Genomic DNA, 26680 nt, shown 5'->3' with positions numbered 1-26680 from the left:
GGTGGCTGGCGGGTGTCTGTCTCTCCTGCTTTAGTCGGATCGGATTTGATGAAAAGGGTCCTTATGAAGGGTAAATAGCAATTGGCATATCACGTTGTGGTTTTTGCGTAGGTAAGAAACGTTCTTGCTAGAAACCCATAGCAGCCACGTAAAACATGCAAACAACAATTAGAGGACGTCTAACTTGTTTTTGCAGGGTATGCTATGTGATGTGATATGGCCAAAGGATGTGATGAATGATATATGTGATGTATGAGATTGATCATGTTCTTGTAATAGGAATCACGACTTGCATGTCGATTAGTATGACAACCGGCAGGAGCCATAGGAGTTGTCTTTATTTATTGTATGACCTGCGTGTCATTGAACAATGCCATGTAATTACTTTACTTCATTGCTAACCGGTAGCCATAGTAGTAGAAGTAATAAGTTGGCGAGACAACTTCATGGAGACACGATGATGGAGATCATGATGATGGAGATCATGGTGTCATGCCGGTGACGATGATGATCATGGAGCCCCGAAGATGGAGATCAAAAGGAGCAAAGTGATATTGGCCATATCATGTCACTATTTGATTGCATGTGATGTTTATCATGTTTATGCATCTTGTTTACTTAGAACGACGGTAGTAAATAAGATGATCCCTCATAATAATTTCAAGAAAGTGTTCCCCCTAACTGTGCACCGTTGCGACAGTTCGTTGTTTCGAAGCACCACGTGATGATCGGGTGTGATAGATTCTAATGTTCACATACAACGGGTGTAAGACAGATTTACACATGCGAAACACTTAGGTTGACTTGACGAGCCTAGCATGTGTACAGACATGGCCTCGGAACACAGAAGACCGAAAGGTCGAGCATGAGTCGCATGGTAGATACGATCAACATGAAGATGTTCACCGATGATGACTAGTCCGTCTCACGTGATGATCGGACACGGCCTAGTTGACTCGGATCATGTAATCACTTAGATGACTAGAGGGATGTCTATCTGAGTGGGAGTTCATAAGATGAACTTAATTATCCTGAACATAGTCAAAAGGTCTTCGCAAATTATGTCGTAGCTCGCGCTTCAGTTCTACTGTTTAGGTATGTTCCTAGAGAAAATTTAGTTGAAAGTTGATAGTAGCAATTATGCGGACTAGGTCCGTAAACTGAGGATTGTCCTCATTGCTTCATAGAAGGCTTATGTCCTTAATGCACCGCTCAGTGTGCTGAACCTCGAACGTCGTCTGTGGATGTTGCGAACATCTAACATACACATTTTGATAACTACGTGATAGTTCAGTTAAATGGTTTAGAGTTGAGGCACCGAAGACGTGTTAAAACGTCACGAAACATATGAGATGTTTCGAGGGCTGAAATTGGGATTTCAGGCTCGTGCCCACGTCAAGAGGTATAAGACCTCCGACGATTTTCTTAGCCTGCAAACTAAGGGAGAAAAGCTCAATTGTTGAGCTTGTGCTCAGATTGTCTGAGTACAACAATCATTTGAATCGAGTGGGAGTTGATCTTCCAGATGAGATAGTGATGTTTCTCCGAAGTCATTACCACCAAGCTGCTAGAGCTTCGTGATGAACTATAATATATCAGGGACATATATGATGATCCTTGAGAATTCGCGATGGTTGACACCAAAGTAGAAATCAAGAAGGAGCATCAATTGTTGATGCTTGGTGAAACCACTAGTTTCAAGAAGGGCAAGGGCAAGAAGGGATACTTCATGAAACGGCAATTCAGCTGCTGCTCTAGTGAAGAAACCCAAGGTTGAACCCAAACCCGAGACTAAGTGCTTCTGTAATAAGGGGAACAACCACTGGAGCAGAATTACCCTAGATACTTGGTAGATAAGAAGGCTGGCAAGGTCGATAGAAGTATATTGGATATACATTGTGTTGATGTGTACTTTACTAGTACTCCTAGTAGCACTAGGGTATTAGATACCGGTTTGGTTGCTAAGTGTTAGTAACTCGAAATAAAAGCTATGGAATAAACGAAGACTAGCTAAAGGTGAGCTGACGATATGTGTTGGAAGTGTTTCCAATGTTGATATGATCAAGCATCGCACGCTCCCTCTACCATCGAGACTGGTGTTAAACCTAAATAATTGTTATTTGGTGTTTGCGTTGAGCATAGACGTGATTGGATTATGTCTATCGCAATACGGTTATTCATTTAAAGAGAATAATGGTTACTCTGTTTATTTGAATAATACCTTCAATGGTCTTGCACCTGAAATGAATGGTTTATTGAATCTCGATCGTAGTGATACACATGTTCATGCCAAAAGATATAAGATAGTAATGATAGAACCACCTACTTGTGGCACTGCCACTTAAGTCATATCGGTATAAAACACATGAAGAAGCTCCATGTTGATGGATCTTTGGGCTCACTCGTTTTTGAAAGGTTTGAGACATGCGAACCATGTCTATTGGTGTATATGCATGAAGAAACTCCATGCAAATGGACCGTTTGGACTCACTTGATTTCGAATCACTTGAGACATGCAAATCATACCACATGGGCAAGATGACTGAAAGCCTCGTTTTCAGTAAAATGGAACTAGAAAGCAACTTGTTGGAAGTAATACATTTTGATGTGTGCAATCCAATGAGTGCTGAGGCATGTAGTGGATATCATTATGTTCTTACTTTACAGATGATTTGAGTAGATGTTGAGTACATTTACTTGATGAATCACGAGTCTGAATTATTGAAAGGTTCAAGTAATTTCAGGGTGAAGTTAAAAGATCGTCGTGACAAGAGGATAAAAGATCTATGATATGATCATAGAGATGAATATCTGAATTACGAGTTTGGCACAGAATTAAGACATTGTGGAAATTGTTTCACAACTAATACAGCCTGGAACACCATAGTGTGATGGTGTGTCCGAACATCATAACTGCACCCTATTGGATATGATGCATACCATGATGTCTCTTATCGAATTACCACGAGCTTATGGGTTAGGCATTAGAGACAACCACATTCACTTTAAATAGGGCACCACGTAATTCTGATGAGATGACACCGTATGAACTATGGTATAGAGAAACCTAAGCTGTCATTTCGTAGAAGTTTGGGGTTGCGATGCTTATGTGAAAAAGTTTCAGGCTGATAAGCTCGAACCCAAAGCGGATAAATGCATCTTCATAGGACACCCAAAACAGTTGGGTATACCTCCTGTCTCAGATTCGAAAGCAATAAAGGATTGTTTCTAGAATCGGGTCCTTTCTCGAGGAAAAGTTTCTCTCGAAAGAATTGAGTGGGAGGATGGTGGAGACTTGATAAGGTTATTGAACCGTCTCTTCAACTAGTGTGTGGCAGGGCACAGGAAGTTGTTCCTGTGGCACCTACACCAATTGAAGTGGAAGCTTATGATAGTGATCATGAGACTTCGGATCAAGTCACTCCCAAACCTCATAGGATGCGTACTACTTCAGAGTGGTACGTAATCCTGTCTTGGAAGTCATGTTGCTAGACAACAATGAACCTACGAGCCATGGAGAAGCGATGGTGGGCCCGGATTCCGATAAATGGCTCGAGGCCATAAAATCCGAGAGAGGATCCATGTATGAAAACAAAGTGTAGACTTTGGCAGAACAGCTTGATGGTCGTAAGGCTGTTGAGTGCAGATGGATTTTAAAAAGGAAGACATACAATGATGGTAAATGTCACCATTAAGAAAGCTCGACTTGTCGTTAAGATGTTTTCCGACAAGTTCAAGGAGTTGACTGCGATGAGACTTTCTCACTCGTAGCGATGCTAAGAGTCTGTTGGAATTATATTAGCGATTACTGCATTATTTATGAAATCTTGCAGATAGGATGTCAAAACATTGTTTCCTCGACGATTTTCTTGAGGAAAGGTTGTATGTGATACAACCGGAAGGTTTTGACAATCCTGAAAGATGCTAATAAGTATGCAAAGCTCCAGCAATCCTTCTAAGGACTGGAGTGAGCATCTCGGAGTTGGAATGTATGCTTTGATGAGATGATCAAAGATTTTGGGTGTATACAAAGTTTATGAGAAACTTGTATTTCCAAAGAAGTGAGTGGGAGCACTAGAGAATTTCTGATGAATATATGTTGTTGACATATTGTTGATCAGAAATGACGTAGAATTTCTGGAAAGCATATAGGGTTATTTGAAAAGTGTTTTTCAATGGAAAACCTGGATTAAGCTACTTGAACATTGAGCATCAAGATCTATAAGGATAGATCAAAACGCTTGATGGTACTTTCAAATGAGCACATACCTTGACATGATCTTGAAGGTGTTCAAGATGGACCAGTCAAAGAAGGAGTTCTTGCCTGAGTTGTAAGGTACGAAGTTAAGACTTAAAGCTCGACCATGGCAGAATAAAGAGAAAGGACGAAGGTCGTCCCCTATGCTTAAGACGTAGGCTCTACAGTATGCTATGCTGTGTACCGCACCTAAAGTGTGCCTTGCCATGAATCAGTCAAGGGGTACAAGAGTGATCCAAGAATGGATCACATGACAGCGGTCAAAGTTATCCTTAGTAACTAGTGGACTAAGGAATTTTCTCGATTATGGAGGTGATAAAGAGTTCGACATAAAGAGTTACGTCGATGCAAGCTTAACACCTATCCGGATAGCTCTGAGTAGAGATACCGGATACGTATAATGGAGCAACAATTTAGAATAGCTCCAAGTAGAACAGTTATTTGGAATAGCTCCAAATGTAGCGTAGTAGTTGCATCTACAAGATGACATAGAAATTTGCGAAGTACATACGGATCTGAATGTTGCAGACCCGTTGACTAAAACCTCTCTCACAAGCAACATGATCAAACCCAGAACTCTTTGAGTGTTAATCACATAGTGATGTGAACTAGATTATTGACTCTAGTAAACTCTTTGGGTGTTAGTCACATGGGGATGTGACCTTGAGTGTTAATCACATATCGATGTAACAAGATTATTGACTCTAGTGCAAGTGCGAGACTGTTGGAAATATGCCCTAGAGGCAATAATAAATTAGTTATTATTATTATATTTCCTTGTTCATGATAATCGTTTATTATCCATGCTATAATTGTATTGATAGGAAACTCAGATACATGTGTGGATACATAGACAACACCATGTCCCTAATAAGCCTCTAGTTGACTAGCTCGTTGATCAATAGATGGTTACGGTTTCCTGACCATGGACATTGGATGTCGTTGATAACGGGATCACATCATTAGGAGAATGATGTGATGGACAAGACCCAATCCTAAGCATAGCACTAGATCGTGTAGTTCGTATGCTAAAGCTTTTCTAATGTCAAGTATCATTTCCTTGGACCATGAGATTGTGTAACTCCCGGATACCGTAGGAGTGCTTTGGGTGTGCCAAATGTCACAACGTAACTGGGTGGCTATAAAGGTACACTACGGGTATCCCCGAAAGTGTCTGTTGGGTTGGCACGAATCGAGACTGGGATTTGTCACTCCGTGTGACGGAGAGGTATCTCTGGGCCCACTCGGTAGGACATCATCATAATGTGCACAATTTGACCAAGGAGTTGATCACGGGATGATGTGTTACGGAACGAGTAAAGAGACTTGCCGGTAACGAGATTGAACAAGGTATCGGGATACCGACGATCGAATCTCGGGCAAGTATCGTACCGCTAGACAAAGGGAATTGTATACGGGATTGATTAAGTCCTTGACATCGTGGTTCATCCGATGAGATCATCGTGGAACATGTGGGAACCAACATGGGTATCCAGATCCCGCTGTTGGTTATTGGCCGGAGAGTCGTCTCGGTCATGTCTACGTGTCTCCCGAACCCGTAGGGTCTACACACTTAAGGTTCGGTGACGCTAGGGTTATAGAGATATTAGTATGCAGTAACCCGAAAGTTGTTCGGAGTCCCGGATGAGATCCCGGACGTCACGAGGAGTTCCGGAATGGTCCGTAGGTAAAGAATTATATATAGGAAGTGCTATTTCGGCCATCGGGACAAGTTTCGGGGTCACCGGTATTGTACCGGGACCACCGGAAGGGTCCCGGGGGTCCACCGGGTGGGGCCACCTGCCCCGGAGGGCCACATGGGCTGTAGGGGGTGCGCCTTGGCCTATATGGGCCAAGGGCACCAGCCCCTAGAGGCCCATGCGCCAAAGGGACAAGAGGAGGGGAGAGTCCTAAAGGGGGAAGGCACCTCTGAGGTGCCTTGGGGAGGATGGACTCCTCCCCCCCTTGGCCGCACCCTTCCTTGGAGGAAGGGGCAAGGCTGCGCCCTCCCCCTCTCCCTTGGCCCTATATATAGTGGGGGGAAGGGAGGGCAACCATACCTAAGCCCTGGCGCCTCCCTCTCCCTCCCATGACACATCTCCCTCCTCCCGCAGCGCTTGGCGAAGCCCTGTTGGAATCCCGCTACTTCCACCACCACGCCGTCGTGCTGCTGGATCTCCATCAACCTCTCCTTCCCCCTTGCTGGATCAAGAAGGAGGAGACGTCGCTTCTCCGTACGTGTGTTGAACGTGGAGGTGCCGTCCGTTCAGCGCTAGGATCATCGGTGATTTGGATCATGACGAGTACGACTCCATCAACCCCGTTCTCTTGAACGCTTCCGCGTGCGATCTACAAGGGTATGTAGATCCACTCCTCCCTCGTTGCTAGATGACTCCATAGATAGATCTTGGTGACACGTAGGAAAATTTTGAATTTATGCTACGTTCCCCAACAATATCGTGCCGACTGCGATCACATCGAATTTGGAACCATTTCCCACGCGCATCGTCACCTCGTCCTTAGCCAATCTTCGCTTAATCCGTAGCCCCTGTTTCGAGTTGCAAATATCAACAGAACCAGTATCAAATACCCAGGTGCTACTGCGAGGATAAGTAAGGTACACATCAATAACATGTATATCACATACACCTTTGTTCACCTTGCCATCCTTCTTATCCACCAAATACTTGGGGCAGTTCCACTTCCAGTGACCAATCTGCTTGCAGTAGAAGCACTCAGTCTCAGGCTTAGGTCCAGACTTGGGTTTCTTCTCCTGAGAAGCAACTTGCTTGATGTTCTTCTTGAAGTTCCCCTTCTTCTTCCCTTTGCCCTTTTTCTTGAAACTGGTGGTCTTATTGACCATCAACACTTGATGCTCCTTTTTGATTTCTACCTCCGCAGCCTTTAGCATTACGAAGAGCTCGGGAATTGTCTTATCCATCCCTTGCATATTATAGTTCATCATGAAGCTCTTGTAGCTTGGTGGCAGTGATTGAAGAATTCTGTCAATGACACTATCATCCGGAAGATTAACTCCTAGTTGAATCAAGTGATTGCAGTACCCAGACATCTTGAGTATATGCTCACTGACAGAACTATTCTCCTCTATCTTGCAGCTGTAGAACTTATTGGAGACTTCATATCTCTCAATCCGGGCATTTGCTTGAAATATTAACTTCAACTCTTGGAACATCTCATATGCTCCATGACGTTCAAAACGTCGTTGAAGTCACGGTTCTAAGCCGTAAAGCATGGCACATTGAACCATCGAGTAGTCATCAACACGTGACTGCCAGGCATTCACAATGTCTGCAGTTGCTGGCGTAGGTGGTACACCTAGCGGTGCTTCCAGGACGTAACTCTTCTGTGCAGCAATGAGGATATCCTCAAGTTACGGACCCAGTCCGTGTAATCACCATCATCTTTCAACTTTGCTTTCTCAGGGAACGCATTAAAATTCAACGGAACAACAGCACGGGCCATCTATCTACAATCAACATAGGCAAGCAAGATACTATCAGGTACTAAGTTCATGATAAATTTAAGTTCAATTAATCATATTACTTAAGAACTCCCACTTAGATAGACATCCCTCTAATCCTCTAAGTGATCACGTGATCCAAATCAACTAAACCATGTCCGATCATCACATGAGATGGAGTAGTTTCAACGGTGAACATCACTATGTTGATCATATCTACTATATGATTCACGCTCTACCTTTCGATCTCCGTGTTTCGAGGCCATATCTGTTATATGCTAGGCTCATCAAGTTTAACTTGAGTATTCCGCGTGTGCAACTGTTTTGCACCCGTTGTATTTGAACGTAGAGCCTATCACACCCGACCATCACGTGGTGTCTCAGCACGAAGAACTTTCACAACAGTGCATACTCAGGGAGAACACTTATACTTTGATAATTTAGTGAGAGATCATCTTATAATGCTACCGTCAATCAAAGCAAGATGAGATGCATAAAAGATAAACATCACATGCAATCAATATAAGTGATATGATATGGCCATCATCATCTTGTGCTTGTGATCTCCATCTCCGAAGCACCATCATGATCACCATCGTCACCGGCGCGACACCTTGATCTCCATCGTAGCATCGTTGTCGTCTCGTCAATCTCATGCTTCTACGACTATCGCTACCGCTTAGTGATAAAGTAAAGCATTACAGGGCGATTGCATTGCATACAATAAAGCGACAACCATATGGCTTCTGCCAGTTGCCGATAACTTGGTTACAAAACATGATCATCTCATACAATAAAATTTAGCATCATGTCTTGACCATATCACATCACAACATGCCCTGCAAAAACAAGTTAGACGTCCTCTACTTTGTTGTTGCAAATTTTACATGGCTGCTACGGGCTTAGCAAGAACCGTTCTTACCTATGCATCAAAACCACAACGATAGTTTGTCAAGTTGGTGTTGTTTTAACCTTCGCAAGGACCGGGCGTAGCCACACTTGGTTCAACTAAAGTTGGAGAAACTGACACCCGCCAGCCACCTATGTGCAAAGCACGTCGGTAGAACCAGTCTCGCGTAAGCGTACGCGTAATGCCGGTCCGGGCCGCTTCATCCAACAATACCGCCGAACCAAAGTATGACATGCTGGTAAGCAGTATGACTTATATCGCCCACAACTCACTTGTGTTCTACTCGTGCATATGACATCTACGCATAAAACCTGGCTCGGATGCCACTGTTGGGGAACGTAGTAATTTCAAAATTTTCCTACGCAAATGCAAGATCAGGGTGATGAGTAGCAACGAGAGGGGAGAGTGTTGTCCACGTACCCTCGTAGACCGAAAGTGGAAGCGTTAGCACAACGTGGTTGATGTAGTCGTACGTCTTCACGATCCGACCGATCAAGTATCGAACGCATGGCACCTCCGAGTTCAGCACATGTTCAGGCCGATGACGTCCCTCGAACTCCGATCCAGCCGAGTGTTGAGGGAGAGTTTTTCCAGCACGACAACGTGGTGACGATGATGATGTTCTACCGACGCAGGGCTTCGCCTAAGCACCGCTACAGTATTATTGAGGTGGACTATGGTGGAGGGGGGCACCGCACACGGCTAAAATATCAAACGATCAATTGTTGTGTCTAGGGTGCCCCCTGTCCCTATATATAAAGGAGCAAGGGGGGTGCGGCCGGCCAGGAGAGGGGGTGCGCCAGGAGGAGTCCTACTCCCACCGGGAGTAGGACTCCCTCCCTTTTCCTAGTTGGATTAGGACTTGGGGAGAGGTGGAGGAGAAGAAGGAAAGGGGGGGGCGCCGCCCCCCTCTCCTTGTCCTATTCGGACTAGGGGGGAGGGGCGCGCGACCCTTGCCCTGGCCGCCTCTCCTCTCTTCCTCTAAGGCCCACTATGGCCCATTAACCTCTCGGGGGGTTCTGGTAACCTCCCGGTACTCCGATAAATCCTGATTTCACCCGGAACACTTCCGATATCCAAACATAGGCTTCCAATATATCAATCTTCATGTCTCGACCATTTCGAGACTCCTCGTCATGTCCGTGATCACATTCGGGACTCCGAACAACCTTCGGTACATCAAAACATATAAACTCATAATATAACTGTCATCGAAACGTTAAGCGTGCGGACCCTATGGGTTCGAGAACTATGTAGACATGACCGAGACACGTCTCCGGTCAATAACCAATAGTGGAACCTGGATGCTCATATTGGCTCCCACATATTCTATAAAGATCTTTATCGGTCAGACCGCATAACAACATATGGTGTTCCCTTTGTCATCGGTATGTTACTTGCCCGAGATTCGCTCGTCGGTATCTCAATACCTAGTTCAATCTCGTTACCGGCAAGTCTCTTTACTTGTTCCATAATACATCATCCCGCAACTAACTCATTAGTTGTAATGCTTGCAAGGCTTAAGTGATGTGCATTACCGAGACGGCCCAGAGATACCTCTCCGACAATCGGAGTGACAAATCCTAACCTCGAAATACGCCAACCCAACAAGTACCTTCGGAGACACCTGTAGAGCACCTTTATAATCACCCAGTTACATTGTGACGTTAGGTAGCACACAAAGTGTTCCTCTGGTAAACGGGAGTTGCATAATCTCATAGTGATAGGAACATGTACAAGTCATGAAGAAAGCAATATCAACATACTAAATGATCGGGTGCTAAGCTAAAGGAATGGGTCAAGTCAATCACATCATTCTCTTAATGATGTGATACCGTTAATCAAATGACAACCCATGTCAATGGCTAGGAAACTTAACCATCTTTGATCAACGAGCTAGTCAAGTAGAGGCATACTAGTGACATACTGTTTGTCTATGTATTCACACATGTATTATGTTTCCGGTTAATACAATTCTAGCATGAATAATAAACATTTATCATGATATAAGGAAATAAATAATAACTTTATTATTGCCTCTAGGGCATATTTCCTTCAGCTATGCATCTTCATGGATAGATCTTGCGTGTGCGTAGAATTGTTTTTGTTTTCTATGCAATGTTTTTCAACAATGTGTTCCTGGGATTGGCAAACCCGGCGTGACGCGTCGTCAACAACGTCTTCTTCACATCACACCACTACTTCGACACCACTACGTCTATGACTAACATGGCGCCTCCTTGCGTCCGTGGCTCCACGTCGACTTCCTCGATACCGGCCACCCCGACTCGACATCGACCACTGCATTCTTCGCACGGCTACCTTGACCACGGCTATGATGTCACTTGAAACCGCGTTGGTATTTTCCCAAAGAGGAAGGGATGCAGTACAGTTACGGTAGGTATTTCCCTCAGTTATGAAACCAAGGTATCAATTCAGTAGGAGAACTAAGCAACACTATGTAAACGGTACCTACACATAAAGAACAAATACTTGTAACCCGACGCGTATGAGGGGTTGTCAAAGGTAACGGTGCCAGAAATTGTCAAAGTTGACGGGAAAATATTTATGGTAGATTAGATAAATAGTTCTCGATAAAACACGGAAATAAATAATAAAAAAATGCAACAAGGTATTTTTGAGTTTTTGGAATAACAGATCTGGAAATAAAAGGGAATGAAAATAGAACTCAAAGCAAATATGATAAAGAACAGACCCGGGGCATAGATCTCACTAGTGGCTTCTCTCGAGAAAATAGCACACGGTGGGTAAAAAATTAATGTTGCGCAATTGATAGAAGATCGAATAATTATGACGATATCCAAGGCAATGATCAATTTATAGGCATCACGTTCAAGGTTAGTGGACCGACTCCTGCATGCATCTACTACTATTACTCCACACATCGACCGCTATCCAGCATGCACCTATTGTATTAAGTTCATAAAGAAATGGAGTAATGCAATAAGAATGATGACATGATGTAGACGAGATCTATTCATGTGGGAATAGCCCCCATTTTGTTATCCTTAATAGCAGCGATACATGCGTGTCTTACTACCTCTTCTGTCACTGGGAAAGAACATCACAAGATTGAACCAATCACAAAGCATCTCTTCCCATGGCAAGAAAAATTGGTCTAGTTGGCCTAACTAAACCAAAGATTCGAAGAAGAAATACGAGGCTATAAATAATCATGCATATAAGAGATCAAATAATATTCATGGATATAAATCTGAGCATAAACTCAAAGTTTATCGGATCCCAACAAACACACCGCAAAAAAGAGTTACATCAAATAGATCACCAAGAGACCATTGTATTGAGAATCAAAAAGAGAGAAGAAGCCATCTAGCTACTACCTACAGACCCGTATGTCTATAATGAATCACTCACACATCATCGGAGAGGCGCCAATGAGGATGATGAACCCCTCCGTGATGGTGTCTAGATTAGATCTCGTGGCTTTGGAACTTGCGCCAACTGGAATTGTGTTTCGTCGACTCCCCTAGGGTTTTTGAAATAATTGGGTATTTATAGGGCCAAGAAGGTCACCGAGGGGCCGGGGGCACAACCCCCCTAGGCGCACATGGGCTTCCTGGCGCGCCCTAGTGGGTTGTGTCCACCTTGGGCCTCCCCTTTGGTACTTCTTTGGCCCACTTGGTATCTTCTGGTCCAGAAAAAATCTCCAAAATGTTTCGTTGTGTTTGAACTCCGTTTTGTACTAATATTTTGCGAAGTAAAAAATAAGCAAAAAACAGCAACTGGCACTGGGTACTATGTCAATAGGTTAGTCCCAAAAAATGATATAAAGTTCTATAAAATGATTGTAAAACATCTAAGAATGATAATGGAACAAGCAAAAATTATAGATATATTGAAGACGTATCAGGCTACACCACCCTACGCTCTTGACTACATCGATAAACGGCACAAAGGGCTACCGCCTTGCTTGAGCAAGCTCGTCGGTTTTCACTCCAGCCACGACTCCGTGATGCATCGACTATTACGACTATGGGGGGTGTCCGTCGGCTTGCCTTTGGATTCTTCTCCAGTCTCACCGTCTGCGTCGCTACCATTGTGACTGCGGGGGGATGTTGAGTATAAGGGTTAATTAGGAAACGTAGGATAGCGTAGAATTTATTCTACCCTGACTTGTACTCCAAGATGATCATGTACTCCTATATATATGCCCACGAGGCTCAAGCAATACAATGAACGATTCCGCCAATCTCCTCTATTCCCTTCTAACACACCGCATGGAAGAAAGTCTCTCAAGATGCATCTGTTGGAAGCGACCAAACGGTAAACACCTATTGGCAATGCATCAAGGATCACTTCGATGAGCGCAACACAAGTGGTCACTTCCATTCGAGCGACTCTCTTCGCCAACGTTGGTCCACCATCAATGTCGAATGCCAAAAGTGGGCCGGTTGCTTGTCAAATGTTGCTCACATGAACCCAAGTGGTTGCGGTGATAGTGACTTGGTAAATATTTCCTCTTCGTGCGTGCTTTCACAAATATTGGATTGTTCCACATTTTGATGATGACATGTTGGTTGTTTTATTGTAGAAAATGATTGCACAATGGTTACTTTCACTTTTCATCATTGCTACAAAGAGCTCAAGGATGAGGAGAAGTGGAAAACTAGAGATACTTTTGATGCTTCGAAGAAGAAGAGTGTGATGACTAAGGATTAAGAAGATGTCATCGGTGAGGAGAGAAGGAGCCCCACTCCTCACTCCGCGACAAAATCTTATAGGCCCGATGCAAACAAGAAAGTGAAGGGAGCCAAGGCCGGAGACAATGATCTCAAGGAATGATTTGATGCCATTATCACGGCAAGGAAAGACTATGCCAAAGAAACAAGAATGTTCAAGCTCAAGGAGATAGAGGAGAGGAGTGAGGCCGAGTGGTGGAGGGCGTCGACCGAGGAGAAGAGGGCGGCGACCGAGGAGATGAAGATGGTCGAGGAAAAGGCACTCGAGGACACATCTACTCTTGATCCCAAGGCAAAGGCCTATATTGAACTTTGTCATGATGAAATGCTCATGAGGCAAATTATGATGAGAGGAGGCATGGGAGGTGCCATGGGTGGCTACATGAACATGATGGGGGTTGCCATGAATGGTGCATTTGGCGGAAACATGGGAGGTAGCTTCGGTGGCAACATGGAAGGTGGCTTTGGTGGCATGGGAGGTGGCTTCGGAGGCAACATGACCGGCATGGGAGGTGGCTTTGGCGGCAACATGATGGGTGGCTTCGGAGGTGGCTATGGCGGCAACATGAGTGGCGTTGGAGGTGGCTTCGTCGGCAACATGACTGGCATGGGAGGCAATGAAGGTGCTTCCGGTGGTGCTCCCGGCAACGAGACTTCACCGCTTCACAACGTCGACAAAGAAGCCGGTGATGATGATGATCGTACCACGGTTCACAACGCCGGTGGTGTTGATGACCCGCATGAATGATATTTATGTGCATTTTAATTTATAGGGTGAAAAACTTTGATTGGGAAGATGCACTTTTGTTAGGGATTTAAAACTATGATGATGATGCACTTTTGTTAGGGATTTGAAACTATGATGATGATGCACTTTAATTTAAAATTTTAAGTGATATTTCAATGCAAAACCGTGGCTATACAACGGATGAACAGTAGCTGCGTGGCCAGCGGCCGGTTTTACATCTTCGTTTTGGACCGTCTGTTAGAGTTGCTCTTTTACATCTTTGTTTTGGACCATCTGTTGGAGTGGAGGTTTTTTCGAAGATGTAAAAAACACTTTTTAGTGCTTCAAATTTTTACATCACCAGTTTGAAGCACCAAAATATACATCATCTATTAAAGATGCTCTTAGAAGTCCGACTGCATCCGGATTGAAGTTAAATCGAGAGCACCACGTGAGGTTCTTGATAGGGTGATACCGTTTGAGTACTCAATTGTTGTCATATGCCGCGTATCAAGAGTTGGAAAAGGAAAATATCCAAGCAATGGTGTTTGTGACTCATAACAATTACTTCCTCTGTCCCAAAATATAAGAACGTTTTTAACACTGCACTAATATCAAAAACGTTCTTATATTATGGGACGAAGGGAGTACTTATTAAGTACTCGTCTCATAATGTAAGACTTTTTTTTGACACCAATGCACTGTAGGACGGAGGGAGTACATGATTACATCTTTATATATATATCATCATCTATCATCACACTATGCTGTCACGTATATATGTCTACTATTAAAGGGAGATCGAACGTCGTGATGGTTCGACCTCCTCCTTCCCTCCTCCTCTCGATAGATCCCACACAATCCACGTTGAGAACCAACCAGCCTTCCACTACGATAAAAAGAAAATGAAAAACAACCTCCGTAGAAAAAGCACCCACGAGGCCACAACCAGGCACACACGTTCCCTGCCGCGAACTCTCGTCACCAAACCCATCGCTCCTCCCATCCCATCTCTCGCGAGAAAAATCCCCTACCGCCATCCAGATCGGTGATCAACTCAGGTCTCCTCCACCATTCGCCCGCCTCCCCCCAAGGCCGTGGCCTGACTCATCCTCCCCTTCGCTCACCGCACTAGCACAGGTGCTCACGCCTTCCTAGCGCTCAAGCGCCGCCCACGGGTAAACGATGGCTTCAGCCGCGTCAACGAGGTCGAGGTGTCCCTGACCCAGCCCTCACCCTCACCTTCATCGGAGGCCTTGCCCGTATCGATAGGGTCGGTTACTCTTTCCCTCCCCTGTCCTGCCCTCCCCTGGAGGCGGCGACACACTCCTCTCATCTATCTCCAGGGGATGCCCTGCCCTCCCCTGGCGTGCTGGGGACCGATGACCGTGGGGAATGTGATCTGGTGGCGCCCGTCGAACATCGAGAGGTGGCAGAGCCCCGCCACACACTTGTCCCCCCTCCCTCCTCAGGATCCTCAATTTCTCATCTAAAAGGTTATGTCTGTGTGCGCCATGCCTATGGTTTCATTCCTGAATTAATCTTATCTTGAAGTGTGGTGATCTTGCATGTCTGTTTGTGTTCTCAAGGCATTCAACCTCTGCTTTCACTTCTTGTGCAGGTTTATGTGGATGGAACTACCACCATATCCACCCATCCTTTTGGTTTGGTCATGTGATGCTGACGCACATTGTCTTTCATGATCCTATTATCTGCCTTTTAGTTTTGACTTGTGATGCTGACGCACGTTTTCTTTCTACAACTGTGATATTTCCCTCCTTCGTGGATGTATGCAACTGCATGAATGGGACAACGAAGCCGCTGTCATGAAAACTGCAGAGTGATGACAGAGATACCGAGGTGTGAAATAAAAGGCAAATGTGAAGCTCTTGCATCAATCCTCAGACTGATTCCTGCAAATTTTCCTACAGAACTACAACATGGTAGTCTTGAAGTAAATACTATTTCTGTTATTTTCTATGTGTTTTTAGCACAATAGATAGTTAATATTGTTTTTACTCTTCAAGTTCAAGATGAGGTCGACCAATTAAGAAAACAGTTTGGTGAGATAGAGTGGCAGGTTTGCTAGAATCACTGTAGCTTCTTCTAGGACGTTTTTCTTTTTTGAGGAAACTATTTTGTTTACACCATCCTATTGGCATGTCTATGGCATCAGTGAAACTTAAACGAACACTTCTAGGCTAGATATTATTAAGGTGTACATACATTGACCCTTTACATGGATCTTGCCATATTTATTTGCCAGTCATTTGAGCTATTTGAGAAACTTGAAGGCAAGCTCAAGGAAATACATCATTACCTTTTAGTTTTATTTTTGAGTTGTTGGAATCAATCTGGAAAACATCATCCTATTGTAGATACAATATTTACTGGTTTATAGTCTTATACTCTGTTTGACATTACACATTACGGAAATAGTGAGATTATGCTTATGCCACTGTGCTGACAGAGATTGGCTTATTAATAGTATGGAGAGGACAAGATCGAAAAGGACGGTGATATAAGGAAAACGGGGAGTGGAAGAGGAAGAAAGTTGGGATGACAATTATAAATAGGTTAGTACTTCGAATCTTTATGCACTGAGGTATTCTTTGTGGTAGAAATAAGTGTTTTAATAGGCTCATGATTTTGGTGAAACAGTATGATCTATGTGTGTTCCTTCACATGGAAAAATATGAAAGGGTACCCATTATAAAATCATAGACCAGCAGTGATGTATCATTTCTTTGTCTTTCATATTGCAAATATGGCTCACATGGCCGCACTCTGCAGAATATCGAGTTTGATGATGATGATAATTGGAACCAAGAGGAGGAAGCAGGTAAGTTTCATTTGATTTTCTGTTCATATGGCGGCTAATGTGTCCAGATATGTAAGTCTGGATTGGTTTACTTTCTTGTAGGTTCTACACTTACAGTTTTTAGTACTTGCTTCTTGTTGCCTCTCAGTGTATCACTAAATAATCAGTGTTTTGGGTACTTGCTTCCTGTTGCCTCCCAGTGTATCACTAAATAATCAGTTGACCAGTGTTGGCAATGGTGCATCGATCCTATTTAGTTCTGGTTCTGTATGCCTCCCCAGATACAGCTTATACCCAAAAATATTAGCATACACATTGATATTAGTTGTGGGAGACTCGGCTATGCCGGCAATGCCTCCAATGTGGTGGTGGTCATGGTGGACGCCACCATGTGCACTTCAGCTCATCCGGGTGTAGCCAGAGTGATTTCCTTCGCAGTTCAAGTCCGGGCAGTTTTTTATGTGCATGTAATCCCGTTTTGCTTGGTCCCTAGCATTATTAATTTTATTTTTCTACCAATAACAACCAAGTAATGTGTGCATGTCCACGTCTTAGTGTAATTCTCGGTTAGTTAGATCTTACCGATGCATGTGCTTCGTGGGATGCCACGAATCCAGTGCAAGCAGCGTCGCAGTGGCTGGGTTCAGGTGGACATGGGATGGTTCATCCGATATACCTACCCACTAGCTATTCTCTCTTTTTCAGTAGTATTTTAAACAACAGTAGTTGACCATATAAATAAGAGGAAAAAACCAGAAAAGGTTGCAAGATTTTTACGCAATGGAAATCACTTGTTTGCATGCTCGCGTGTGTGTGTAGGCGCGCTTGTTCTTTCATGTCCAAATACTTGTGTAGTGTTGTGAGAGAGATCCAGCAACTTCAGTTTTTGTCATGCAGTTCCTTGAGTCATATACATCTCTTGTGTCCTTTAGATACATCATGTGTACAGGGAGCAAGCGCAACATTGCTACATTTAATGCTTTGGTGTGCTCTCACGCTCCAAGCCATTGTCCCACACTCCAAACTGCATATATTGACTGTGATATGAAATTGTAATTGCTCATAATTTAAATTTTTGACACAAGGCAGGAGCCAAGAATACTAGCTTGCCTGGGAGAAGATATGTAAGAGAGTATATTAGTTTACCTTTTGAGGGAAGAGTATATAATTTAAGAATAAGGCACATCTGTGTGACATGGAAGCTCTTAACAATGGTTAGCGTATGGTTGCCAAGTTATTTCTATGGTTCATCTCAAATTGAGCGTCTTGATACTTCATATGAAAATTTGGTTGTAAAAATTTGTTTGCCACAAGACACACTTTTTTGTATGAAAGAAATATGTATAAAATTCCTCGAAGCATTGTCGAAAAGCAGGCTTGTATGTCTGAGTGTCTGACATGCCTTTCTTTTTCAGTTTTTCCTGCCAGAAAGAAAGCAAGTGACTTATTTAATCTCAGAGATATGTCCCTGTTATCAGTTTTGAGGAGTCATTGTTCCAGTCACACAAAATGTTGACAGATGTATCATTTACAATGACCGTTCAATTGTAATTTCAGTGCCATGTCATAAAATTTGAATTCACCACTTCAGCCCCTTCCATAAGGTAGTTCTCTTTCTATGACCTGAAATCACAAAATCCATTGCCTGTGATTTAGTCTTCTATACCAGCATAGCAAATTGGCAATTGTAAATGATTACCTATGGCGGTGAAGTTATGTGTAGCTACAAAATCTTTCTCTGTCAGTCTCAAGGGGGCAACAAGGTCATCCAATTTGTTCATTCATTCAATTTTTGCTTTGCAGATATTGCATCAAAGGCCGGAAGTGAACCATGCAATACATCAATCTAATATGAGTTATAATCGGCTGACCATGTAGGATGTACCAATTGTAATGTATTACACTCCATATTTCCTTACATTTGTGGCATGAAATTTTTATTCCTCTCATTTGTCCTTTTTTTTTGTTCTGTCTCTTAAATTGGTGAATTGGAAGTTATGTTGTTTCAGATGCTTAATGTGCGATGAAGCAGATGGTGTTCGGAAATCCAGCATCTGACTCCTGGTTTTGGTCTCAAGACTACAGTAAAACAATGGAGCAAACATGGTTCACTGCAAAATTTACTTAATACAACTACAGTTATAAATTTCTGAGACGAGGAACATAGTTGATCTTCATTAGATCTATTCAATTACCCAGAAAACCCAATTTTTTAATTGTTCTTCGCATTAGGTGCCTAGAGTTTTAAGTGTTTTGCACTTGCACCCTGTAGCCAGCCTTTCTTTATGTGCTATTCAGTCCAACAAAACAAAATGCTAGAGCGAAAGTAAATCTTCGGAAATGAAATCACATATTGCCATGCATGCTCAATGCATATTTCTGAAGTAGAATATTTCATTGTGTTCATATTTTTTTTTTATTTCGTGGCAACGCACGGGCACTCAGCTAGTACTGGAGTAAAAACTTGATCGAGCGGGCATGACACAATCGGTTCGACCGTTCGCACAATGCTTTCGTGTTTAGTCCAGCTGTGCAGGACAATGTGAACGCCACGCCTGCTCGGGTCGCTCTGTCGCCTCCAGCTGCCCCCGGCGTGCGCTCGCGTCGCTATAAAACCAGGCAGCGCAGAGCACACCGTCATTCAACCAGTAGTATCTCGCAAAAGCCACCCAAGACGAGTCGCTTCTCTCTTTCTCCGGCCACCGTCGCCCACCCGCAATGGCGCCTACGGCAACGACGGCGGCGGCGGCGGAGCAGCAGCAGCACCCGAGGAAGGCGGTGGGGCTCGCGGCGCACGACGCATCCGGCCACCTCTCGCCCATCCGCATCCCCCGAAGGTACGCACGCACGCACGCTCCCCTATCTGGCTAGCCCATCCCCATCCCCTGTCCGTCTCTTGTCGGAGACACACCGGCAGTCGCCATTGCGGGGAATCGTTCCGGTTTGTAATTTCTACGCCTGCGCTAGCTCAGCTGGGGCTGTGGGAACAGACTCAGTATAGGCCTGTGCGCGTCGTGCTAGTTTGCGGTTCAGATCAAGCACACCAATTAAGTGCAAGCTTGAGACTCTGAATTTGGTTCCGTGGTCAGTGTACGCGCGTAGCTGATCTTAATTTCGTATCTCAAGTAAACTACGACCTGTCACTTCGCCCCATGCGGAGTCGGAGAAGGGACAATATTATTTACGCCATATTTTCCTGCAAGTGGTACTACTCAAGTAACGGTCGAGCCTTCTTTTAGTATTATACTGTTCTACAAGGAAAATATACTTACTACTTCTTGCTCAGCCTCTCGAACCCTCTTGTTCCAAGCGATCGACAGTGATTTCTGAAGAATCAGTAAAGTAAAACGGAGTTGCTAAATCTCGGACGATCGAGATTTGACGAAGTCTTAGTCGATGCTATACTCGTTAGATCCTACGTAGAGATTCGTGTAAAATTTTCTTTTAGTTTTTTTTCGTTCTTCCTTTTTATGTTCTCTCACTTGACTAAGACTTCATTAAGTATCAGTTGATTGAGATCTAGCTACACCCAAAGTAAAATCATTGTAGCCAGGTTGCAACTCACAATATCAACTATGAAATTCTGGCGACTTCAGTTCTGAGTTGGTGATAGGCAATTAAGTAAGAGTAACATGCAGGTAGAGCTGCCGATGCTAAACCTTTACCCATTCACTGCTCTCTGCATCATCCACACACACATCATACCAGATCGGGTCAGACCTCAATTCAACTGCAGCTGCAGGTACCGAACCTTCATTCTTTCCTTGAAAGTTCTTGGAGTGAAGGTGAATTTTATCGCTGCCCCTGCAAAGAACTTATGGTGCCCGCCACCAACCTGATCTTTCTGGCTGCTGCATACCTCAGTCCACAACATGTCCTGCCATCCGCTACGTATACTCGTTTCGGCCTGGGCCTCCTTCTTCTCTAGCTGGCCGGCAGTTACTATGCATTAATTCAAGGCAATTCAATTGCGTTGCTACGTATATGTACGCTTGGTGGATCGTCAAGTTGTTCATCGCCCCGCTCCTGCCTGCTGCACCCGCACATGGCTGAGTTTATGGGAGATGGATGAAGATGTCCCACTGTCCCCGAGACCGGATTCAGCCCGCAGAGAGGATTTGTTACACTTTTTTCTCGTTTATTGTGCCGGCCAGCTCAACATGTTTTTTTCTGCGAGTAGGCCAGCTCGCCATGTTGATGTTCGCGTGACCATACATGTGTCCTCTTTCAGCTACAACTGCAGTGCAAACCCTTCGTAGGAGGCAAGACATATACGTATGTACTCCCTCCTTTCCAAATTACTTAGTTCAAACAAATTTGAACTAAAACCACGATAAGTAATTTGAAACGGAGGGAGTAGAAGGCACACGCGTTTAATCTCCTACTAGTAATGCAGGAGATCGAACAAATAAATACTCCATTTGTCCCGAATGACTTGTCGCTCAAATTAGTGGTAGATATATCCATTTGAGTGAAAAGTAATCTGGGACACGTAGGAAGTAGTTTAAAGAGTTGGTGTTATCAGTAACTAGTTGAATTTTCAGATGCAAATCTCGAATGATTAAGGTTAGTAGTCTCCATTGTCATTGTGAGCTCTGAATATGTACCCCGCGTCAGCAAATTGCAGTTCTGAGACGTGCTCATGGGTGAGAGTGCATGGCAGAGGAGATGGTTGTGTTTCTGACACGATCCCTTCCGATGCAGTAGAATCGTCTGGATTGGTTCGTGAGAATCTAATATCGCCGTTAATTCTGCAGGAGCACTGGTGACGACGACGTGGCCATAAAGGTGCTCTACTGCGGCATCTGCCACTCCGACCTGCACACCATCAAGAACGACTGGAGGAACGCCATCTACCCCGTCGTCCCCGGGTAAACTTCACACATCACTCACAGGAGCCACGAGATCGCCAGGCTGATCACCGTGCCACAACTTGTTATAATCACCGATTATATGGTTGCAGGCACGAGATCGCCGGGGTGGTGACGGAGGCCGGCAAGAACGTGGCGGGGTTCGCGGCCGGCGACAGGGTGGGCGTGGGCTGCATCGTGAACACCTGCCGGGCCTGCGAGAGCTGCGAGGAGGGCGCCGAGAACTACTGCGCCAGGGTCGTCCTCACCTACAACTCCCGCGACAGGGACGGCGCCGTCACCCGCGGCGGCTACTCCGACCTGGTCGTCGCCGACGCGCGCTTCGTCGTCCGCTTCCCCGACGCCCTGCCGCTCGACGTCGCCGCGCCGCTGCTCTGCGCGGGCGCCACCGTGTACGCCCCCATGCGGCGCCACGGGCTGGGCGCGCCCGGCAGCCACGTGGGCGTGATCGGCCTCGGCGGGCTCGGGCACGTCGCCGTCAAGTTCGCCAGGGCGTTCGGGGCGGCGAAGGTGACGGTGATCAGCACGTCGCCCGGGAAGCGGGAGGAGGCGCTGGAGCGGCTGGGCGCGGACGCGTTCGTCCTCAGCACCGACGCGGCGGAGATGAAGGCCGCCGCGGGCACCATGCACGGCATCGTCAACACGGCGTCCGTCGCCGCGTCCCTGCACCCGTACCTGGCGCTCCTCAAACCCCACGGCAAGATGATCCTGCTCGGCATCCCCGATAAGCCCCTGCAAGTCTCCGCATTCGCTCTCATCGGCGGTAAGTTCAGCTTCGATTGTGATCTTCCTTCATCACCCAGAAAAATCTTATGATCTTCCTTCATTCAGAAAAATCTTGCCTTGCGAGCTTCCCGGTTTGATCTTTTACTGCGACCGAACAGGCGGCAAGACTCTTGCCGGGAGCTGCATGGCGAGCATCAGCGAGACGCAGGAGATGCTAGACTTCGCCGCCGAGCATGGCGTGGCGGCGGACGTCGAGGTGATCGGCGCCGCGGAGGTGAACGCGGCCATGGAGCGCCTGGCCAAGGGCGACGTCAGGTACCGCTTCGTCATCGACGTCGGCAACACCCTCAAGGCGGATTGACTAGGGAGCTCGCCGGCTCTGCTCTGTAGCGTGATCTGCCGGCGAGATCAGTGGCCAAATCCAGCAACAAAAACACCCGATCGCTACTCATGCCAATAAATGCAGAAGTCCGTATATGATTCTGCTCAATCTGGCTTAATGTAGTGCTGTACTGAACCCTGCTTCTGCTCAATGCAGTATATACGTAGTATGTTTGCGGAGTGTGACATGAATATGGATTTTCTGAGAGTGAGAGAAAGGGAGATAACAAACAATGCAATATGCAACATCTTTCCTTCATATAAATACGATAAAATTCCTTAACTATACGCCACAAATTAAGTGCGATATCATGCTCTTTGCAACAGGAACCATACATATATACTCCCTCCGTCCGAAAAAGAATGTCGCGACAGCATTCTTACAGAAAAAAACCCTCCAACTTTCTCTGACCAAACCCACGACGGCTGCTGCGGAAGTCGACCCCGACGATGTCGGCTCCTCCTCCAAATCCTCCTCATGCTTATCGGCCTCATTCCCAAGTGCTCTGCAAGTCTGAAATTTTTACTGTAAGTCTGGAATTTTGATCTTTACCGTCAAGTCTGAAGTTAGCGGTAACTCTGAAGTTCGTGTTCATGTCAAGTTAGTGGTAACCACTGAAGTTTGTGGGTACAGTTGCTTGGCGTTCACACAAGAAGCTGGTGTTTCTGTCAGATCTTTGAAAGTACTAGTTAATTGCTCATGTGTTGCAACGGAACATACATATTTTGGCGGCTCATCATCTATCGTGTCTAATATATGCCTTTAAATTCATCACACTGACCCACATATATTGTTAAAAAAAGGGATTCATGATGCAAATCAAGGGGTCACATGCTTTAAATATAAGTCATATCGGTGGTCATTACAGAGAGGGAGAGTAACAATATAGAGAGTAACATTACAATGAGAGAGAGAAAAAGTAACATTTCACACTGACACACATAGACTGTTTTTGACCGATTACAGTATATTTTTTTGACCTACTACAGTATAGCCTAGAAGCTTGAAAATTAAGAGGGCAATTATCGTTGACGAAGACTCAGCTACACCGGAGGGTGTTGTGCCAGCGTGATTGCGCTGCGACCAACACGACAGTGCGTATCCCTGGAAGCCAAAAATTGGGGCATGCGGCCTAGTCAAGGTAACATGTAACATATACAGTTCAGAGCTTGTAGTGGTCATTGGAATAAACAGTGTAGTCTTCATCTACAGAGGACCCCCGCTACTGTCCGTGAGCGCACAAGGGACGCAGCCGGCGGAAGGTGGATGTTGGCGTACACATCGGCACAGTCATTGGGCAAGCTGCGCTAACAGAGAGTGACCTGGAGCGCCCGCGGCTCATTGACCTTGGCAGCGGCGGCCCGGTGGGATCTGTCATTTCTCCTACTCCGACAGCTTGCACGGCAAGATCTAGAAGGAGAGACATTGGGCAAAGCTCAAAGCCAGATCCGATTTATCGAAACCCTGACTACAACTACGGTCTACGACTGTACAAGAGGCGAAGCCCTCGCCCAACTAAACTTGGGCTTTCGCCGGGGCAGAGAGTCGAGGGACCTGCGACGAGGAATTGGGGAGGGGGTCCTCGAAAACGTTTTTTTAGCTCCTTCTTGAAGACACGTTTGTTTCGGGAGATAAGTAGAAACCTCCAGAATATTCGTGTTGTCTTTCGGATGCCTTCTGCAAAATTCTGTCAGATGCTCAGGGTGTTTTTGCAAAACTGATGCCTCGGGTCATTCTCATCCTTAGATTCCACATCGGACGGTGCAGATGGCTCTAAGGCAGACATACCATCACCACCAACTGGCTTTTTTTATAGGAGTAGGGATGATTTTCTAGTTACAATAAGTTTGTGTTCATGTCTGCCATTGGTTACAGTAAGTTAGTGCTTAACTGGACATTGGTTAGAGTAAGGATTGGATCTTAGTTGTGTCATCACACAAGAAGTTGTAGTGTTTAAAGCTAAACTAAGAAAGATTAAGCAAAGCAAATGATATGGGCAAAGCAAATGATATGGGCATGCATGGCGACAAATTCTCTTGCTACTTGGACAAACAAATTTTCCCGCAATTTAGAAACTAATGATGTTTGTCCCCTTTGTGGTGTGGAACACGAGGACGGTTTCCACGCGATGTGCAGATGCCTACATGCCAAGGATTTATGGAGAGCCGTGGCGCAGGACTGGCCAATCCCGGACGTGGACGAAGTGTGCAACACAGGGCCGGGATGGCTCCTTGGGGTGCTTGATCAGCTGCAGGAGCTCAGTCGCATGGTTCTGTTGATGGTCTTCTGGCGTACGTGGCACGTCCGAAACAAAATCACCCATGACAAACTGCCACCGCCTACTGAAGCTTCCCGTAGATTTCTTCAGAGTTACATAAACTCATTGTTGTGCCAACAACAATTTCCACATCATGACCAAGCTAAAGGAAAAATGGTATTGTATCCTGACCAGTGGCGGAGCTGGATGCAGACTACGCCTGGGGCTGTGCTATGTTGAGTGATAAACTTCTATGATTTTCTATGCTTTGCATGAAGAAATTACAAAGGAAGTTGTTTCTAGGCCTGGGGCTATAGCCCTAGCTGCCCCAGGCCTGTCTCCACCACTGATCCTGACCGTGTACGTCCAGCTCCTGATCAGCGGCCGGCCGGGAACGCATGCATGGAGCTCAAGTGGAGCAAGCCGGTTGTTGGCTGGGCCAAGCTCAATACTGATGGTAGTTATGTGGCAAGCAACAACAGCGGCGGCTGTGGCATGGTACTGCGGGACGCACAAGGTCAGATTATGAGGGTGTTTGTTTCCAGGGACTTATTGGTCTAGGGACTTAAATAAGTCCCTATAAGTCTCACCTAAACCAAACAGGAGGGACTTATAGGGACTTAAAGTGGGCATTTGGGACTTATGAATAAGACTCTCAAGGAGGGACTTATAGGGACTTATAGTTATAATATGGTCTTATAGAGACTTATAGGTCCCAGGAACCAAAAAGGTAGGGACTTTTTAGGGACTTGTGACTTATAAGTTGGGACTAAAAAAAGTCCTAAGACTTATGAACCAAACAGGGCCTATATACTCGGCTTGCAGGCAGTTATTTGCATGCGATGACGCTCTTGTAGCCGAGTTGGGGGCGTGCAAGGACGGCCTAGCTATTGCCCTACACCGCACCAACTGTCCCATACAGTTGGAACTTGATAGCGCCGAGGCGGTGACGATGCTGCAAGCTACAGTAGCTGATCGTTCGAGGCATATGGTGCTAGTCAGAGAGATCCAGGAGATGATGAAAGATGATAGGGAGATCTTCGTTACTAAGATTAGTCGTTCTTAGAATAAAGTTAGTCACTATCTCACTACCTATGGATGGTGCACTCCTCGCACTGCGGTGTGGTTAGGAGGCACTGATGACACTACCGGAAAACGGTCCTATGCTGACGGCCAAAACTATGCCGACGGCTGCCGTCGGCCTACTTGGAGCTATGCCGATAGCCTACTCCTGGCCGTCGGCTTATCCTGGCCGTCGGGCTACCCCGATCTACGCCGACGGCAGCCGTCGGCACAGAACGGCCGCCGACCTAGATGCAAACACGCCGACAGCAGCCGTCGGCATAAGCCAGCCGTCGGCATACCTGTGGGCCCGGCGACCCCGCCCGTGACCAGCGGCTAACACCGTCAAACCTATGCCGACGGTCGGGACGGGCGGCCGTCGGCATATCTTCGCACGCCACGTCACCGATCCGCGTCGTAGATATGCCAACGGCATAGGCGCCACGTCACCGATCCACGGCACG

The 26680-nt window shown here is 45.6% G+C and overlaps 2 protein-coding genes across 2 annotated transcripts; both read left to right on the top strand.

Annotated features, from left to right (window-relative positions):
• Positions 1-13521: 13521 nt before the first annotated feature.
• On the top strand, positions 13522-14118 carry LOC147986479 (uncharacterized). The gene has a single exon (XM_087542026.1). The coding sequence runs from the start codon at positions 13522-13524 to the stop codon at positions 14116-14118; it is 597 nt and encodes a 198-aa protein (XP_087398152.1).
• Positions 14119-15038: 920 nt separating this feature from the next.
• On the top strand, positions 15039-23084 carry LOC125539500 (cinnamyl alcohol dehydrogenase 7). The gene is made up of 9 exons (XM_087544776.1): positions 15039-15593; positions 15719-16051; positions 16568-16673; positions 16891-16939; positions 18334-18522; positions 18722-19755; positions 21676-21789; positions 21882-22552; positions 22674-23084. The coding sequence occupies exons 6-9, from the start codon at positions 19637-19639 to the stop codon at positions 22874-22876; spliced, it is 1107 nt and encodes a 368-aa protein (XP_087400902.1). The 5' UTR covers positions 15039-15593; positions 15719-16051; positions 16568-16673; positions 16891-16939; positions 18334-18522; positions 18722-19636; the 3' UTR covers positions 22877-23084.
• The last annotated feature ends 3596 nt before the right edge of the window (positions 23085-26680 follow it).

The sequence above is a fragment of the Triticum urartu genome, chromosome 2A (genome assembly GCF_056163025.1).
Source record: "Triticum urartu cultivar PI428250 chromosome 2A, HENAU_Tu73, whole genome shotgun sequence".
NCBI lineage: Eukaryota > Viridiplantae > Streptophyta > Magnoliopsida > Poales > Poaceae > Triticum > Triticum urartu.
This window is presented reverse-complemented; position numbering and strand designations above follow the sequence as displayed.